Source organism: Camarhynchus parvulus, chromosome Z (assembly GCF_901933205.1).
Source record: "Camarhynchus parvulus chromosome Z, STF_HiC, whole genome shotgun sequence".
NCBI classification, from domain to species: domain Eukaryota; kingdom Metazoa; phylum Chordata; class Aves; order Passeriformes; family Thraupidae; genus Camarhynchus; species Camarhynchus parvulus.
Window position 1 is genome coordinate 69050242 of NC_044601.1, and position 19501 is coordinate 69069742.

Genomic DNA, 19501 nt, shown 5'->3' on the forward strand with positions numbered 1-19501 from the left:
AGCTAGTAGATCTCATCAACCTTAAGTCATATAGAAACACAGCAAGTGTAGAAAGATTATTATATTTGGCATTTTGCTAATTTCTATGCCCTGTGCCACTACACTTATATACTTATCTTTACCCTTGACACTTTATGAAGTCTCCATTTACACCCAAGACACCTGAATAGTTCTGCCAAAGCCTTGCCATTTTCCCTCATCACTGGCTGGGCAAGAGGCAGCACACAGGAGCTCTAACTGATGGGCAAGAGCACACACACTGAAGGCTGGGGACAGATCAACAGTGTGTTGGCTTCAAACTGAAGCCTTTCCCTTGAAAAGTATGAAGTCTCTTCCCCTAATACTAAGCGAAAGTCATCAGCTAGATTAAGAGCTTCGTGTCTTTCACTGCCCTCCACTATCAGGGTGGATGAAGTTAATCACCATTTCCAAGTTTATTGCAGAAGGAGAATCAATCCGCTCTTTCCTTGTAGCCAGCCAACCTACATGGAGGAAACACGTACCCAACACCCTGCCTTGAAGGACTGGTAAAAATGACTCAACAGGAACTGTCCTAAAAACATGGAAAAATCCTCTATAAATTCAGGGTTATTCTCGGTCAAAACATAAATATATTTAACAAGGACTACTGCACACAAAGCTATTGCCCTGTGTAACTTCAGAGAGAGAAGAGAGACTGCAGGAGAGCTGCACAGAGACTGGAGAGACAGCACCCAGGGAATGGCTCCCACTGCCAGAGGGCAGGGACAGATTTTGGGATATTGGGAATTAGGAATTGCTGGCTGGGAGGGTGGGCAGGCCCTGGCCCAGGGTGCCCAGAGCAGCTGTGGCTGCCCCTGGATCCCTGGCAGTGCCCAAGGCCAGGCTGGATGGGGCTTGGAGCAGCCTGGGACAGCGGAAGGTGTCCCTGCCCATGGCAGGGGGTGGAACCCCAAGATGAACTTTAAGGTCTCTTCCAACCCAAACCATTCTGTGAGTCTGTACCTCTGGAAGCTCTTTCACAGTACAAGCGACATTTGAAATAGCATCCTTATTATCATTCATGTTTATTGGTAAGCTTAAAGTTTGAGATATAAAAATAATTTTTTAATATATATGAAGAGACAAAATAAAATTCAGATCCTTGAAATAAATTTTAAAATAATTTTTTAAAGCATCTCCACTATCACATGCTGCCCAGTACCTGGCATTTTGTCAGCATCTTCCTATTTCCCATAAGGAAGCTAAAATGAAGACAGTGACTGTAACCTACAGGTGGGGAAAACACTATTTTATGGCAAGGGTGACAAAACATCCCCAGGTACAGGCTGAGCTGTAGTAAACACCTTTTGCTAAAAGGATCAAAAAATCAGAATAAGAGGAAGACGGAAAGACTTGAGAGGTATTTAAGGAGAGAATGGTCAAGGCTGAGGAACAAATAGGAAACATGAAATCACTACAAGAAAGGTTTCCACAAATAGCAGGCGATGAGTGGATGTGGAAACCAATATAATTTCTGGTTATAGCAAGTTACTAACACTATTTTAAGACAAAGTGATGATGGTATAAATGAAAACAAGTCATCCAAGGAGTTTCAGTAAACAAGGACAACTAGTTGGGATGAACAACATTGATGATTAACAGGAAATGCCTGAAAGACAAAGCAAAATCGGCACACATTTTCACAAAAAAAGGCAACTGAAAATTTTAAAGGCTGTTAGTGTAAGTAATTAATGAATTGCACGTACAAACTTCACTGCAAGAAGATACTCTGCTAGTGGAGAACTTGATCATCCCAAGGCTGCTAAGCATAAACATATGGTAAGATACAGCAAGTTCATGGGTTACTTCACAAATGCAAAATGCTATCGTAACTGTAGACATCCATCCTGGTTGCCTTAATTATAATTTCTTAATAACAGCTTATTTATGACTATGTGAATATACCTGTTCTCAAGAGAAGATTTTATATAAAGAAATAAATTAACCACTTTGACAAGTATCTCAAGCAAATATCTCTAGCTCAAATATCTGAAGCTCAGCATTGAAGAAAAACATATTGTTATATGAAGAATACAGTATATGATCATTAAATAATGGTTACTCTGAGTAATACATAAATATAGCAGGGATAAGTCGTGGTTGCACATTTAATTTCCTGACTTTTAAATGCTTATTGAAAATGCAACAGACCTTTTAAAAATACAGCAATGAAAATGGGTAGTATAAAATACTATTTGTTTTGACATGACACACAATGTAAATTGAAACCAATAGTATATAAAGGGATGTATTTCCTGATGATTATTGAAGAACTAATTTCACTCAATTTGCTCTGAAATGATACCCAAGAGTTTGGGTTTGGGCTTTTTTTCCCCCTCTTAAGACAAAATACACTTATTCTGGCCAAAAAAACATCAACTTAACTGATTAAATTTCTAATAAGTTAATTTTTCTAGTCTCTGATTTATGAGTGAAATAGCAAAGCAACCTCCTCCCACAAATAAATAATCCTTATGCTTCCTCCCACCCTCTTTGTTGCTATTTTGTGGGGCACATCCCTGCGCTTCACCAACCAAAGCAGAAGTTCATGATTCACTCTATGCTGGAACTGAGAGCAGATTACATCATGTGCTCTCTCCCACAGGGTGTCCCAGTGGATAAGAGGAATGGGACTGGGACAAGTTAAGTAGTCTCAAGTAGTACCTTGGGCCCTCCAACATCCCCAGACACATCTTTCTCACCCACCATGGATCTCTGTTGTATATAGAAGCCATTATCCTTCCTGTTGTCCCTCCCTGTAGCTTATTCCTGCCTCCTCACCCTCCCAGACCCTATTCCTTCTCAGCTCTTTCTTTTAACTGCTTCCACTCCCCCCACCCACACCTTATCACCACAGATCCATGGAATGGTTTGTGTTAGAAGGGACTTTATAGCTCAACCCACCTTCCACTGTCCCAGGCTGCTCCAAGCCCTTTCCAACCTGGTCTTGGACACTTCCAGGGATCCAGGGGCAGCCACAGCTGCTCTGGGCACCCTGGGCCAGGGCCTCACCACCCTCACAGGGAAGAATTTCTTACCAATATCCCATCTAATCCTGTCTTCTGTCAGGGTGAAGCTCCTCTCCCTTGTCCTACCCTGCCCATCCCAGTCTCTCATCAAAAAGAAGCCTGACTTCACCTTCCTCAGCTTTTTGTCACTGTTCCTATCCTGCCTCTTTATTCATCTCTCCTCTCAGCATCCCAAAATCTTACCTACTTCTTGTTTAACTCTTGTCCCTCTTCCCTACTGCACCATGCCATGTTCCATGCACAGCCAGTCCCAGTCTGTTTCAAATTCCTCCCAACTGCTGTCACATCAGGGCTCCCACTCTTACATATTTTCCTCAACATGTGGAGGTGGCATTTGGGGACTCGAGTCATTGGTGGCCTTGGCAGTGCAGGGGTAATGCTTGGACTCGATGGCTTTGTAGGGCTTTTCCTAGCCAAAGGGTTCTGTGTGCTTTCAACCCCTGCCAAGCAGCAGCAGAAACATCCCTGGGAGCACAGTCCTGTCCCACGGGAGCAGGGAGCTGCACTTGCACAAGCTGCAGCTCGTCCCTGCCTATCTCAGCTGATAACGTGATCCCTGGGCACGGGAGGATGCACACAGCCCAGATGGCTCTGGGAGCAGCAAAATGAGAATATTCAGTTTCCACAGACGTCAGGCCACCTCTGGCTGCGTCCCTGCTACGCAGATGGAAACAGACTGCTCCCTGTGCCCAGAGACTGATAATTTGGTCACATTTAGTCATATTATCAGCAGCAGAGCCCTGGCACAAAGGCCACCTGCCAAATTTCAGATCCCTAATGCAAAACATGAAGTTACCAGGGCTCATTAAGTAACACGTTGACAGCTGAAAGAATGGACAAAGACATGTTAATGCTCCAGTCTCACCCCAGAAACCTTCAGTGAAACCTTCCCTGAAACTCTGAAAATACCAGCCTGGGGAAAAAGATAGTTACTGAGGTAAGTATTCCTTAAAATAGTACACTACTCTTAAAAAATATATATATATAAATTCACGGTTACAAAGTTACATACCAGAACCTGTTAGCTCTCCTCTACACTGGGGAAAGCAACCTGAGCTGAAATGACTATTTCAAAAACAACAGCAGCAACCACCACCATCCATTCTGGGTTTAAGAGGCATGAAGCACGAAAATACCTTAAATTTCAAAATCCTTTACCTGGAACCAGTGCCCCCACTGACCAATCTCATTGGTTTGCAAGTTAACAGTTAAAAAGGTAAAAAAAGAAAAAGCTTACTCCCTGGGGTGGTCTTGCAAGAATAATTTTAAAATAAATTAAAATGTTTTGATTATTCTTTTGTCTTGGATAGTCCCAATTAAGGGAGCACAAACTGCAAAGATGCAAAGAGCAGGAGCTCAGTTTTACACACACCAAGCAGTGAGATTCTTAGTTTCCCACAACTTTACTCATGAGATATTTTTTAACACACTAAAAATAAACACAGTTAAATCGTGATTTATAGTGTATCACCATTTACTACAGCATAAAGTGCTACAGTTGCACAATAAGGTTACTGCTACATAAAATACCTTATGATGTTATTTTGATGTCTGATGTAATTTTATTTAGAATTTAATAAATCAGAGGCAAAAGATCACCAATACTTGTCCCTCTGGGGAATTCTTACATTTACTTGTTTACTCTGCTATTATAATTATTGTTATTATTAGTGAAAGAAATTTAGTTCTGTGTGGTTACAGTGACCCCACTGCATTAAACCAATTGCAGGGACAGGACCTATGATTTGGATCATATTTTCCAGGCAGTTAAGACCACATTCATTTAAAAAAAAATGCTTCAGCATCCTACAGCAGCATCCTTTAAACCCACGACAAGCAGTCAAAAAGAGTTTCTGTGGTTTCCTGAGCTCCTTACCAGTTGGTAAATCACCAGATTTATAATACTTTGCTCACTAAAATTAATTCTAAAAATCAATAAATAAATGTGGGTTAAATGCCACAAAGGAAAATAGCCCATAAATGAACTGCACAGTCATGGTTCTTATAAGAACAGTACACAGGATACACAGCAGAGAGAAAAACAGGTTGATCTAAAATACAGCACAACTTTTTTTCTTCATCATTTACCCAGGTGATGGAGGGAATAAAAAAATTCTGCTGTAACTGCTAAAATCTGGTATGTACTTGCATGAATGAGGTTTATGAAACTGATGGTAGATGCTTACATTTTACAGAAAAGCCTACACAGATTTTCTGACTCCCATTATTTTGCAGAACTATAATGCCCTCTTAGGCTTTAGGAGATGTGGAGTCAATACCTAAGCAAGTATGAGACTAATTCCATACTTAATACCAGAGTTTTTGAACAGTAACTTGCTCATTCATATCTGAAAACATAAATTTAATTAATTCAAAGACATGAGTGAGGGGAATGCATTTATGACTTTGAAACTTTTTTTCCCCTACACTTATTTCCCTCCTTGGGATGTGCAGGAATGTGTAGGAGAAGCTCACACAGACAGGCCTGCAGCACCTCACAGCCACCTCTCATCATCCACCTAAGAACCAAACCCAGCAAAACTCTGGACACACAGCACTATTAACAAATGGAACCAGGCACTATGGAGCAGGAAAACACAACCAGAGAGGAAAAGAAGCAGTTATTGAACATCTGAAGTAAAATCAAAAAAACTGTGAAGAAAATGGCAGAAGCAAAGGCATGACTGAAAAAAAGATCAGTGCAGGGTAAAAGGAACAAGGTGGGGTTTGTGTTTTTATTAAGTAGTAAACCAATATCCACATTGCAAGCGAACACTACAACTCTGTTGGCAGGGTTAGCTGAAAGGCAGGATAAACCGGACAAGAAAACTTGATTTATGTTCTCATTCCACAGCTGGATTCTCATTAAGGAATTTTAGGGAAATCTTCCATTTTTACTCATCCAGTAAGGAATTTACTGAAAGACTTATTGAATTTATTTATTGTGTAAAGCCTCTAAAATGAACAAAGAGTGATAGGAGAAGAGACTGAGGCAGGAATGACACCTTGCCTGCTGAATTCCAACTCTACACAAGCCCAGTTTATGTGAGAGGATAAATGGCTCTGTGACACAGAGCTGAAAAATACACATCACACATACACCTCTGGTGCACATGTACAGGTTCAAGGCACACAAAGTTGAAGGCATGAAAAAGCTTCAAGAAAATATTTCAGTCATCTGTATGGTTACTGTAGGTGCTCCTAAAAGCTGCTTCCAAAAAGGTATTCCCAGGAAACTGCATTAAAATCATCTCTTTCTGCTTTCTACACATAAGCTATACTAAACAATATGAAATTTCAGAGAAAAAATACTGTAAGTCCGAAAATTCACCTGGGAGAGAGTTCTGTTTAGGAACCTTGAAATTTGCTTTCAGCATTTTGCATTTCAACAATTTCACAAAGATAATAATTCACATAGATAATAATTTCCCCAAAAGAGAATTTCTGTGTCCCAGTAAAAAAATCAAATTAAATCAATGCAAATATCTCATGCAGTATCATAGCTTTAGAAGCTGGGAAACTAGGACATAATTGTCCAAGGTATTCTCCTGTACAGATGGTCAAGGTCCATCAAAGCTAGTAAAAATTTGGCTCCTGCTATATTGACAATATAAAATAGAAATTAATCTAACAGAGAGGCAGAAAAAGAAGTGCCAAGTAAGGAAGTAACATTTAGTATGGAAAATACAACTCCAGCTAAAGGCTGCATCACACTAGTTAAGCAAAGTTTTTCAAGAGAAATAAAAAATAAAAAAGGTATCCTGGTTTTTTTCCTCTTCTAGGCCCTCCACTTCCATGGCAAACATTCAGCACCTTTGAGGCAGCCTGCCCAGCTATTACTAGGCTAATTTGTAACAGGGAACACCAAAAAAGACAGAGAAAGAGATATTTGCAGCAGTTTCTCTACAGGAGGGAGTGTGTTTGTTCATTTCACTTGGGAAAAGTTTTGAAAGCAGTCTTCAGGTTCCTTTTTCTTACAAAAGAAAGATGAGTATGCCATCAAATTTGGATGAGCTCATACAGCCTCTGCTGAGGGAATAGATTTGCCAATGTATCTTCTTAGAAGTAAATATTTAGATTATTTTTAGAGCCGAAGGATTATTTACCAAAACAGCAACTCACCACTTCATGAATGGATCGGTTGAAGCCATCATCCTCTGTGAGGATCAGCAAAATGATAAGGGCCATGTAAACATGGTGTGAATTCCTTTCTTCAACATGATACAGGATTTCAAGAATTGGCAGAACCTTTAGGGAAGGAAAAATGGGTGTATCAGTTTAGTCTTCAAATACCTCAGACACTAAACAGAGGAGGCTCTAAAGGTCCCATGTATTGCCCTGCCCTTGACAATTCTTATCAACTCCTCCCTCTGCAAACAACCGCCCCTGAGCAGCGACATACAGTGTCCAAACACCTTCCATCTGCTTCATTCTGTCACACAAGAGAGTCTAAACAAGTGTTTCCTTGTGGTCAGAAATGGAATTTCAATCCCTAATAAATGAGATTCCCAGCCATAGCAGTTACCATAACCTCCAAATGCTTCAGTCCTCCTCTCTACACTACAGCAAGAAGAGAATTGTTAAACAAGATTTTCACCAGTCCAAGCAGGAAAACAGTAGTGTCTACCATCTGTGCTACCACAAGCCTGCTCTGAAAAGCCTTTCCTCCTCAAACCTAGCCAAGCACATCAAAGCTGAGGTGAACAGAGGCATTTTGAGACATGAAAGTTAAACTCCATTTTGGTGTGTGAAGATAATACCAGAAAAAAAAAAAAAACAGTTTGGGTTTGGTTAAGACTAGAAGAGGCCTGTTTTTCCAATTTTAGATAATATGCAGCCAAAGAGAACTGACTGATCATTATGATTAGAGTTCAGCCCAAGGTCTTGCAACATTTCCACCAGGATGAACAGCTTAAGCCAAAGCCTTGTAATAATAATGAAAATGAGATTTCATTGCAACAGCAAGCATACCTGAATGCTAGTCTAAAGTTAATCCAGATGCAAACATTGTCTCTCTACCAAATGAAAATTAGCTTTCTACTGGCTCACTACAACGTGGCTTCCATGGGCTGCAGAAATAGGCCGAAATCACAAAAAAGCCCTGGAAAAAGGAACTGGAGAAAGCCCTCAGTTCCAAGAAGCTTCTAGACACCTAAAAATTTGCTGTTTTTCAAAACAGGCCAAAGGCAGCTGGATGAATCATGTGAAACCTATTCTGGTGAGCAGCCAGGACACCAAGTGCTTCACAAGCCTCTGAAGTTACCAAAATGTTCTCTTACAGTCAACCATCCTCGAAGCAGTTGGGACATACTAAACCAGTTTTTATTAGAATGAAATGAGATTGATCTGAATGCTGCAGGCCACAAAACCTTTTGACACATGCTTTGGTCAGGGTCAAGAGAAGATGACTACAGAAGCAGAAGGAGAATATGCTTACAGTAACATCATTATTAATATTAAATCAATATTAAAATAAAATATTTTTAAAATTACATGTTCCAAACATCCTTCCCTTGCCATTTCAAAGGATCCTTCAGAAACCTCTCTCCCCAGTGGAAACTAGAGTACCATCTTTGTGTTTTCTGAATATCAGTCTTGAGTAAAGACCAGGTTTTCCCTAGAACTTCTAATTAGCACCAAAAAAAAAAATTGTCCTTTTTGTTGGATGGGGAGAGAGACAAACATCACTGTGTTGGTCCACCATTCAAATGGTTTCCCTTTCCAACACTTGCATGTAGCTTTGCACTGTAAAAGCTCTGTCATTTCCAAATCCAAGAGTTATTACAGTAAGCTGCATAGAGCTGGAAGCAACATAAAACTAATGAAGAATTGCATTTACAACTTTGCAGGGAGAACAACAAAAGCCTTGCTGAAGGTAGCCATTGGAACAACTTAGTTTTCCAGACAGATCCCAGATGGAAGCACAGGATGGTTTGAGCTGGAAGGGACCTTTAAAGATAACTGTGACTCAGTCAGGTTGTGTCAAACCATACAAACCGCTCTGGCAAAACATACTCCTTCAGAACAGCTCAAAATATCTCCTCTGTCAACACATAATAATACTAATTGTAACTGAAAAAGTCCATTCATGTTCTCAAGTGCTCCAAGTCCTACAAGTGTGTGTCTACAAACTACATTTAAACATACATGATACTGAGACATTGCAGCCATTCCCCTACAAGCCAATGTGTGGAAGTGCTGTTACTAAAGCTCCATACTTGCTACTGAAGAGTAGTCTGGCACTCCAGATCATGTCAAACAGTCCTCCTGCCCCAAAAAAACCTCTGCTGCTTCCAAAACCTCCACTCCTTTGGCCACGTTTCCCTTTCCACTCCTCTTTCAGGCTCTGTGCCATCTACACACTGGACAAAACTCAGGGAGGCATATGGCAACTTTATTCTCTCCTATGTGCCATTTCTGGATGGAACCAGAATCAGATTGTAGACTTTTCATAATTCTTCCTCCTTACAACACTTCCTCCTTTATATATTGATTGCTCAGGTGCACACACATCTTCAGGACAAGTATTACTGTTCTCAAAACAAAAACAAGCCACCACTTCTATAAAAAAGTTACAATAAATATTCAATTAAAGTTCTAATCATATGAAAATGTAAAATTTGAAATACTCTGGGGGAGGGGAGTCTTGTGAGCAGTCTTGGGTGGAACCTGGAGGAGACAGCTTTCTTCAAAAGAGGAAGACTTTTAGATAGTTTCCTTGAAGAAGTCTGGGGCTGAAACCTGGGTCTCAGGTCTCTAGAAGAATTCAAAGAACCCTGAGAGATGCCTGGAAGGAGTCCAGGAGGATTCTGGAAGAGATGGATTCCTCCAAAAGAGAAGAATCCTCTCAGTTTATTTTAATTATATTAAAATTTATCTAGACTTTCAACCAAAATACATTTCTATACTTCTATGCTGCATACATACATTAAAACTTTTATACCTATCTTCTTATGCAATGGTTTTATCCAACCCTATATTGAGAAGAGAGCTACCACTTCTTTTGTACTGCTGACCTTTTTCTCAGAGCCATCACACTACCTCTACTGCTCCACTACTAACACTCCTCCCTCAGGAGCAGCTTTTAACTGGCAAGAAACAGCCACCATTAAAACGTTACTTTTAATCCCCAAAACAAGAGGCAGGTAAAAACAGAGACTGAAAATTGCAGGTGCTATATCCAGTCCAAGGCTGGTTTTCCCAGTAAAGTTTAAAAATAGATTGTCTTTAGTACTCAACAAAATACAAGCAGCAACCTGCTTAAGACAAATTTATACTACAGGAAAAAATATTGCTGTAGCATCAGCTGATATAAATACATCATCGTGTATGTTATTTCATTCCAGTGATGTTGAGCAGCAACAAAATCTCAACTCAGCAGCCAAAGAAAACACATCGAACAGCTCATTTCTTACACGCAGAAATCTAACTGGTATATTTACTTGCAATACTGGTGCTAACTGCTCTTTCAAACAGAAGAAGGCTTGACAGACTCCCATCCACAGACCAGAACACTATGCTTGTCAAAACATGTGCTAACTGACCTCTGTTTCATCTGTCCCACCACTTTCTGGAGGATCTCTGCAAGCACTTTGAAAAGGACAGCCCAATACTAGATGTAAACTTCTCTAACATCAGATATTTAATCAGTTATTTTAAAAAATGAAGAAGGACACACAAAGATCCTAATCATTTTCCCAAGCAGAATTATGTTAAGAACAAAAAAAGGGTTTTTTATTAAAAATAAAACACAAAGTCCAACAGAAGGTGAAGGTATTTAGCTGTAACTGGCAGAGGGAGAATCATACAAATGAGGAAGTGAGCTGAGACAGTATCTGTTATACCAGCTAAGAAAAACAAACTTTTAATTTACAAGTTCCACTAAAGTTGAAAAAGAGCAGAGACACATTTCAAAAAATCCTTATGAAATGTTACAGAGCACCTTCTGGTGATGCTTCCTGGGCGCAGACAGGGAGACAAATTAAAACAGGGGAAAACACAACATATGGGATGCACTGAGTGCAGTGAAACAGGAAGAACCTGCAAAACCCCCTAAAGTTTAGGATGAACTCTGAGCTGCCTGTGGACGTGATCTCTCACACAGCACCTATACAGCTACCACTCCATTCATCCAACTGCCTCTGCACAAAGAAGCCACTGATTGACATACCACATGCCTCCAAAATGTCCTCCACCCTCATTCAAAGATCATTTTGACTCTGGATTAATGACCTTACTGGTTTTCTCCCATATCTCCGGATGGTGGGAATCAACCTCCAGGCTTTAATTCTTACCATCCCTCTCTGCAAGCAGAGATTCCTGTTTTTTGAAGGATTCCCCTTTATGAAGGCACATACACATCCCGAGGCTCCCCAGGCTCTTCTCTGACCAGCTAGAGTTAGCTTCCTAGGCCTTTCACAGTGTTATTGCTAACTTTAAAGCAAAAAAGACTTCCATGTTTCTCAACAGGGATCCATTTTTCAATAGTCTGTAACTATTTTTAGTTACAGACTATTGGAAGTACAGTCTGGAAGTACAACACCAGAATAGTACAGAGTGTTTCAGCACCACTCTTGCCACACAGGAAAGCCAGCGCCAGTACTCAAGTCCCTTTATCTCATTATCAAGTCTAAGACTGAATTACCCTTTTTCACCACAGGACTGTAGTTAGGAGGTCATGATTTCTTCGTCCACTAGCCCTCCCAGCCATCCCAATTCTTTTTGGATCTGGCTCAGCCTGCCTTAATGAGCAATTAAAACTGCTCTTCTCAGTTGATTGCTGCTTATCCTTATCTACTGGCCCAATAAAAACAAGAGGATTGGACAAAGATGCCAGTAACTTGTCAGTAGAGATCACAAAGAAGCAGCATGAAGAGCAAAATAAGAGAAGTTTCAAATGTTGGTATTGAAAAAAAAATCAAAATACCCACAAAAACATACTGTTGACTTTTCAGTGATGCTTTTCTGAATTTTTCCAGCTTTTCCCAAGAAGTGTTTAAAGTTGCTGATAATTTCTGGGATTTTCTGACTATTTTTTAGGTGATTATATATGAAAATATCCTGCACTGCAGAGTATTTGAGTACCTGCATCTTGACTTGTTTTGACAGATGCACCACACTGTTCTTCTGGAAGCTTTACAGTGTATCAGACACCATAATTATAAAACAATGCACACAATTGTCTAGAGCAACCTGGGATAGTGGAAGGCATCCCTGCACATGCAAGGGGTTGGAATAAGATGGGCTTTAAGGTCCCTTCCAACCCAAACCATTCTAGTATATGCTGTGAGTCTAAAGATACAGCAAATTGTTATGGTTAGCAGTTGTTAACTTGTCATATCACACACTAGCAGCCCCAAAAATTATACGTGGCCATTTGTTAATGGAATTCATGCGAAATGACTCAGCCCTTGCCTACATAATCTGACGTGGACACAGGAGCTCAGTCTTGAATCAATTCAGCATCAACCATCTCACCCCAGTTTGCCAACAGTGGCGTCTATCAACTCCGATTTTAGCAATACATCTGCTAGGACTTGGACTGAAACCAAACTCACTCCATATCTGCCATCAAACAGGCAAGGGATCTAATTACCTGGCAAGATTTCAAATATTAAAATGGAAAGGGTCCTCTATTCTGTTACCAATTCCCCTAGACAGCCATTATCTTATTAAAGGAATGCTTTTTAATAAGTAAGATTTGTTAAAGTGGTTTGTGACATTACTAAAGTGGGGAGCATAAGCTAATTTATAACCTACAAAACCATACCAGGTGTCTGTTATATTGGCCATTAACCACAATCCTATTTAAGCAGCTAAAAGGCACTACAGTTGTATTTATATAAAATCTGTGAGCTGCTCCTTGAGGAGTTTCAGTCTTAGGTCAACCCTGTAAGACATTTGGCATGTTAGTCCAGTCACAGCTCATTTTGTTAACTATTACTCCTGAAAGCACAGAGACAGCTTGTGCAACTTTTTGGCCTGAATATCCAAAAGAGATAAATAAAATAATGAATGGAATGATATCTGCTACCAGTTTCTCTACACAATGATCAGAAGTGGGCAGGTTTGACCTGGGTCATGACAGTGGCACAAAGAAAGAGGGAATCCAAGATGTCTTGAGTACCACCCTTGACTGCAGTGACATGTTCAGCAGCACACTCCTGAGATGATGTAACAAAAATGCATAAGTGAGCTAGAACTGGCAAATGAGTGATCCAGAACCTATTGCTCCCACTGCAGAACAGAGGCCACTGGCAGCTGGTGACACCTAAGCTTGCAGGGCCAATCCCTCGTGAGGAGAATAAAGAAGGCAGAGCAAGACTCACCAGATTCTCTATGTCTGTCCGTGCCAACACGTAGGTGCGCACGTTGCTGTTCTGATGCAGAAGCATGTACAGGAGAAGAGTGGCTTGATCAGATTTCTGCTGATCACATAAAGCTGTGTATAAACTGTTAAAGTTAATCTGGAAAGCGTGTGGATTTGATGACGAAAAAGCAGTGTTATCTGAAAAAAAGAAATAAAATAAAGTCATTAACAAATACATTTATCATTCAGTTATTTGTCAATGTTATAAATCTCTGGGGGAAATATTTAATACACCACAGAAAGGAGGAAACAAAAATCACCCATGATTCTTATTACCAATGGTCATAAACCACAATAGAGTCTTGTAAAGCTTCAGTTGTGCCAAAAAGCTGAGGTTGTCCGCCCATACGAGCTTCAGTAAGACCCCAGTACCTGCACAAAAAATTCACCTTTTTTCATAAAACAATTCTGTCCCTCCGTATCAATTCCACTGCCAAGAAGGAATGTGATCCCAGGAGCTGCTGGAATGGAGGCAGACACAAGGTCTTCTCTGGAAACAGTATACCAATGGTTAACTTCCAAACCCTGCACATCAAACTTACAGGTTTAGTTCTCTGGCATTAAGGCGGAGTCTCTCCCATACATCCCTCTCTTGGTATAAAGTGTGGATGTGCATAGGTCAAGATTACTGTGATATCTCAGTGAAAGGTAGGTGTCAGGACTTTAGAAGTGTGTGGTGGAGAGTTTGGCGAGTTAACTGATGTAAAACATCACATCACATTATCTGACATCCCTCAAAGTAACAGCAGTTTGTTCATAATCACAACTTTGTGCCAGGGCTGGAAGTGAAAATAAACAGATTTCTGTTCACAGAACCTTTACCAGCCTCAACAAAAACATCCACCTGCATAGATCCCTAAGGTCTAGAAATTCCCTGTGGAAACAGAAAAATCTAGTACTTACAGGGGGTTTTTGAAGAAGATGGAGAGCGAGACAATTTTTATATAGGCAAATAGCCATAGGATGAGGGGGAAGGGTTTTAAACTGAAAGAGAAGACATTTAGATGAGAGATCAGGAAGAAATTCTTCCCTGTGAGGTTGATGAGGCCCTGGCACAGGTTTCCCAGAGAAGCTGTGGCTGTCCCTGGATCCCTGGCAGTGTCCAAGGCCAGGATGGACAGGGCTTGGAGCAAGCTGGGATAGTGGAAAGTGCCTGTGCCCAAAGCAAGAGAGTTGAAACTGGGTGATCTTGAAGGTCCCTTCCAACTCAAACTACACTGTGATTCTATGATTTTAAGACCATATTCCTATTGAAGTTTGCTAAGTAGCTTTCAACACAGAAGAGCATGGCAGTCGTCATGTATTTTGAACAACATTTCCACCCACTTTGGATGGAAAAAGTGCTTGGAATTGCTGCAGGAGCCCTGCAGGAGCCCTGGCTGCCATTGGTTTTGTGAGGCCCAGCAGACAGCGTGCTGGGGAGCCATCACTCCTCTTGGCCAGGGCAAAGGGGGACAGCTCCAGCCATTGAGCTGGAGGCAGCAGGAGGCCCTGGAGCAAACAGAACTCCTGCCTGCAGGAGCTGGGAACCACGTGGAGACGCAGCCCCACAGCAATGGAAACCCTGCCTGTCCCAAAACCACGCACCCACGGGCGCAGGAGAGACTCCAACCTGGCCTTCCTCAACTACTGACCATGACTATGGACCAGCTGGATTAAAACCTTCCTGCTTTGGGCAGGAATTTCCCTTCAGGAGGAAAAACATGGATGTAGACAGCAAAACCAGAACAATTCAGTCCTTGGTGCCACAGGTCATTATCTGAGAAGCTCCTCTTGGCTTTGCAGCTTCACTTCCGTGAATGTTTAAGCTGTGCCACTAGGATTTATAGCATTTCACTATCGGTTTTATTAAAGGATACTAAAAAGGATACCAGTAAAATAAAAATCTTAACAGAATGAAAGAAACTTACCAGCAACACCAGCATATCCTGTATTATTCTGCAGAACATTAAGCTGATCAACAGAAAAATTAAACTATTCTAAACCATGTACAAAAAAAACCCTATCCTGAACTCCTCTAGTTTTGTCTCAATTAAATTATAGAACTTATTTTTTTTTTAAATGCCAATTTTCCTTTTATAGTATATATTATTACTGCAACCAGCTTCTTTTTTTCCACATTACTTTCCTCTTACAAACCCCTTAGAATGTTCACAGAAATCAAATTTAAGCTCAATTATGAGTATTGCTAGTGGGAACAAGTTTCTGGGAAACAATAAGTCATTCTATCAACACACACATGTAGAGAAAATATAGCTTTTCATGCTACATTTGACACAAAATAAGTTATTTCAAAATTTTATAATGATATATGTATAGCACGCTTTAATGAAATACATTACTGGCTACTGGTAGCATGAATCAAAGTCAACCAAAATGCAACATGAAAGAAAGCTTGCAGTTTAAAGACAGAACAAAATAAAAACTTTATCAACAATTTGATCTCAACCACCTGTAAATGGTATCCAATAAATCAAAGAAGCAAGTTAGGACTCAGAATTCTTCTTATGAGAACAATCCTCCACCTTCACAACCCAATAAATTTTCCTAGGTAATGGTGAATTAATTTAGAGCTCAACCTGGTTAAAACTTAATGGATAAAGGAATACAAAAACTCCCCAGAAGAAAGTGCATAACTCAGGATATTACTGCGGCTTCACAGGTTGTCACACAGCTCTGGAGCCCTGTGCACAGTGCCAACCTGCACAAAGCCAATGAAAGGTAAAACCACATGGCTCAGGTTCAGAGATTTAAGTGTGGATAAAGTACACATGGAAAATGGTGGAGTCCCCATCCCTGCAGGGATTTAAAAGCCGTGTGGATGTGGCACATGGTGACAAGGGGTAGTGGTGGCCTTGGCAGTGCTGGGGAATGGTTGGACTTGGAGGGCATTTCCAACCTAAATGATCCTGTGCTTCTGTGAAGGCACAGGCTGCATACTGAGCTATCTAGATAGCACAAGCTCTGTTAGGGCATTCCCACGTTCAAATAAGACCCTCTGTGAGTCAGTGCCACATGGCACCTGCAGTTACCTGACACAGCCTGGATCCTGCCTTCTCAAAACCCAGACAAGCACCAAAACAACTCTGAAACCTCTCATACACACAAAACTCATGGAAGTGTTTATGTTAAACATTTTTTCTTACATTTGAAATACAAGAATACAGTCAGCAAACCCAGGTAGCAATTTCATTATTTTCCTTCTCTCTGAGGACCATAACTTCAGGACAAAAAGTGCTACAAATTTTTAGGGGACTCCAGCAGACCCTTGGATAACCAATCTACTTATAGGTTAGTTTTATATAGTCACAGAATCATCAAGGTCAGCAGACACCCTCAAGAACTTCTAGTCCAGGAAGTAAACTAGACCAGGATTATAAAGCTTTCTAGTATTTCTCAAGTCAGAAGAATAAAGCATCCTCCTTCTGCCCCCACCACAAAGCCCCAGCAGCTGAGGAACTCCACCTCAAAACTCCCAGATAAAAACGTGTTATTACTGCTCTTCCATGGGCATGCTGGAAGGACAACAAATCTTGGAAAGAGAAGCTCTAAGCAATCACAGCATCTTGAAATTTCACTTATCAGCTCAGGCTCAGAAGTAAGAAGAGATACAAACCTTGTGTATTCTTGAAGGACATGATGGCTTGTCTGTAGGGGTTTGGGGTGTCTGGAGTGTCAGTCAGGTTGGCCAGGACCAGCAGCAGCAGCAGGCTCTGGCTGGCCAGAGGGGAGCACTGTTCCAGCTGGGCCGACGCTTTGCTGCCCACCCCACCCAGTGTGAACACTGTCCACAGGCCAGCTGCAGAGAAAACAACAACAAATAACAGGTTTGGTCATATTTTAACAAACAAGGCTATTCTAGAGTGTAGGTTTAGATTAGATATTGGAACAAAATCCTTCCCTGTGAGAGTGGGGGGGGCTTTGTCACAGGTTTCCAAGAGTGGCTGTGGTGCCCCTATTCCTGGAAGTGTCCAAGGCCAGGTTGGATGGGGCTTGGAGCAACCTGGGACAGTGGAAGGTGTCCCTGCCCATGGCAGGGGGTGGGACTGGATGGGCTTTAAGGTCCCGCCAGTCAAACAATTCTCTGATTCCACAATTGTACATTGTGCATGTACAGTTCCAGTAGTAAGGCATAATGTACAAAGCCAAGGTAATGTCCCCAGAGGCTGGTTGAAAAAACTCTCATTATCACATTGTTTAAACTTTGATGATTGGGCCTCAAATGCAGAGTCATTTCACACTTACAGCACTAAAAAGAATTAACTCCAACACTAAACTACAGCATTTGAAATTCCTGTTCCTAATTACAGCAGTGTTGGTGAAACCAAATGACCAGCTACATGCCAAATACTGATTAGAGGAGAAGGAGCATCAGAGGAGGATTAAAGGACTCCCCTCATCCCTTTCCAGCAAGTCCATTAGTCCTTATACCCTTGCCACTGCTCATGGGAGTGTATTACAGAACTGGAAAAAACTAAGAAAAGCACTAGAACTGAAACGGAGATGCTGCAGACTCAGCATTACTGGAGTACAAAGTCAGAGGAAAGGATAAAACCTCTATGTTTATCACATCTGGGCTCTCAATTCACTCATTCCAAGGGAGTAAGAAGCAGCGCCTCCCAATCACACAGTATTAGATTCACCCCAAATGCCTGCCTAGCAGTTAATTTTTTTGAGTGTATCTTGAAATTTTATTATAGAGAGTAAGCATTTAATCAAATTTAACAGGTCAAAGCTTTGAGTTATACAGGTTAAAAAATATTAAGTTTTACTTAAAAAAAAGGTAAATCCTTACTTCCTCTTTTAATTAATGCCTAAATCAAAAATTAAATACAATACACCTTCTTAAAGAAAACAGAAAAATTAAGAAGGTTTAATTTCCAGTCTTCTAGTCATCAAGATTCAAAGTGTAAATGATAAAAACTTCTAAGCCATTTGAATGTAAAATACTAAAGTATAATCAGTTAAAAGAATTTCAAGTACTCTAAGCCCTACAAGATTTCAAGCCTTCCAATGAGTATTTTTCTTCAAATGTAATTATACAGTCAGATTATGTAACAAACCAGTGCTCCCTCATTAGGACAATTGCAGGACAATTACTGCCATGTCATAGGCAAGGAGACTAATGCCACTCAGTGTTAAGCAGCTTGAGAGTTCTTATAATAAAAAGTACTATAATTGTAGCCTTCTTAGCAAAAATTTCATGTTACATTAGTAACCCTTTATTACCATGTTTTTCACCCACAGTTCTTATCAGAATGAATAATGTTGACCATGAAGTTTTTCACGTAGGTTAACCAGAGAGGTAACATGCAAAGAAACTATTTTAAAAACCCTGAAACAACTGTACACTTATCATCACATGCTAAAGAAACTAAAATTCATCAGATTTCCATTCTTAAATTTTAGTATTTTTCATTTTCTACCACCCCATCCTTCCGTGGCTGCCATCTGCCATTACATCTTTCCTCAATAGTTAAGAAAAGAGGGATCTAGCCAAAACACCAGTGATTAATCTGAATCTTCCACCAGGGAGAACAAGGTCATGATGTCCAAGAGACATCTGCACATGAATATGTGGCCCAAGTAACCTCCTGAAGTTCTCTTGTGTGTTGGCAAGTACTCCAGAAAACCAACCCTATGTTACAGGTTCATAACATTCCTTTCAGTTGCAAGGGCAGCGTCACTTTAGGAGCTAAGTGTTGGCTGATGCTTCCAACACACTCAAGTTAAAAACATTTTAAAGGAAAATATTATTTCTGATCATAAACATCACATTAAAATGCTAAATAGGTAAAGAGCCTGGGACGACAGAGGAACAGGAAGTTTCTAGCTCTGTGTAGCAGTATATTCACAATATCTGACATATTACTTTGTTAAACCTAATTTTATATTTATGCATATTTCAAAATTACAAGACTATATTTAACTTCTTTAATGCACAAAACAAAGTAACTTATGCTGTGCTCTCTTAGAAGCTTTCCTTTATATTCTTTTCAGATCTGAAGTTAATAGAAAACATAGAAGAATGGACACTGATACAGAATGGACAGAATAATATTTCAGATTCTGCTTCTTCAGA

The 19501-nt window shown here is 40.4% G+C and overlaps 1 protein-coding gene across 3 annotated transcripts in view; it reads right to left on the reverse strand.

The window, feature by feature from the left end:
• The window catches only part of DYM (dymeclin), a 209696-nt gene that overhangs the window by 113860 nt on the left and 76335 nt on the right, over positions 1-19501 (reverse strand). For all 3 annotated transcript variants that reach the window (XM_030969399.1, XM_030969398.1, XM_030969400.1), the window contains exons 9-11: positions 17036-17218; positions 13379-13557; positions 7173-7298 (exon numbers count right to left, since the gene is read on the reverse strand). In XM_030969399.1, coding sequence (XP_030825259.1) covers positions 7173-7298; positions 13379-13557; positions 17036-17218 — 488 coding nt within the window. The remainder of the gene's footprint in view (positions 1-7172; positions 7299-13378; positions 13558-17035; positions 17219-19501) is intronic.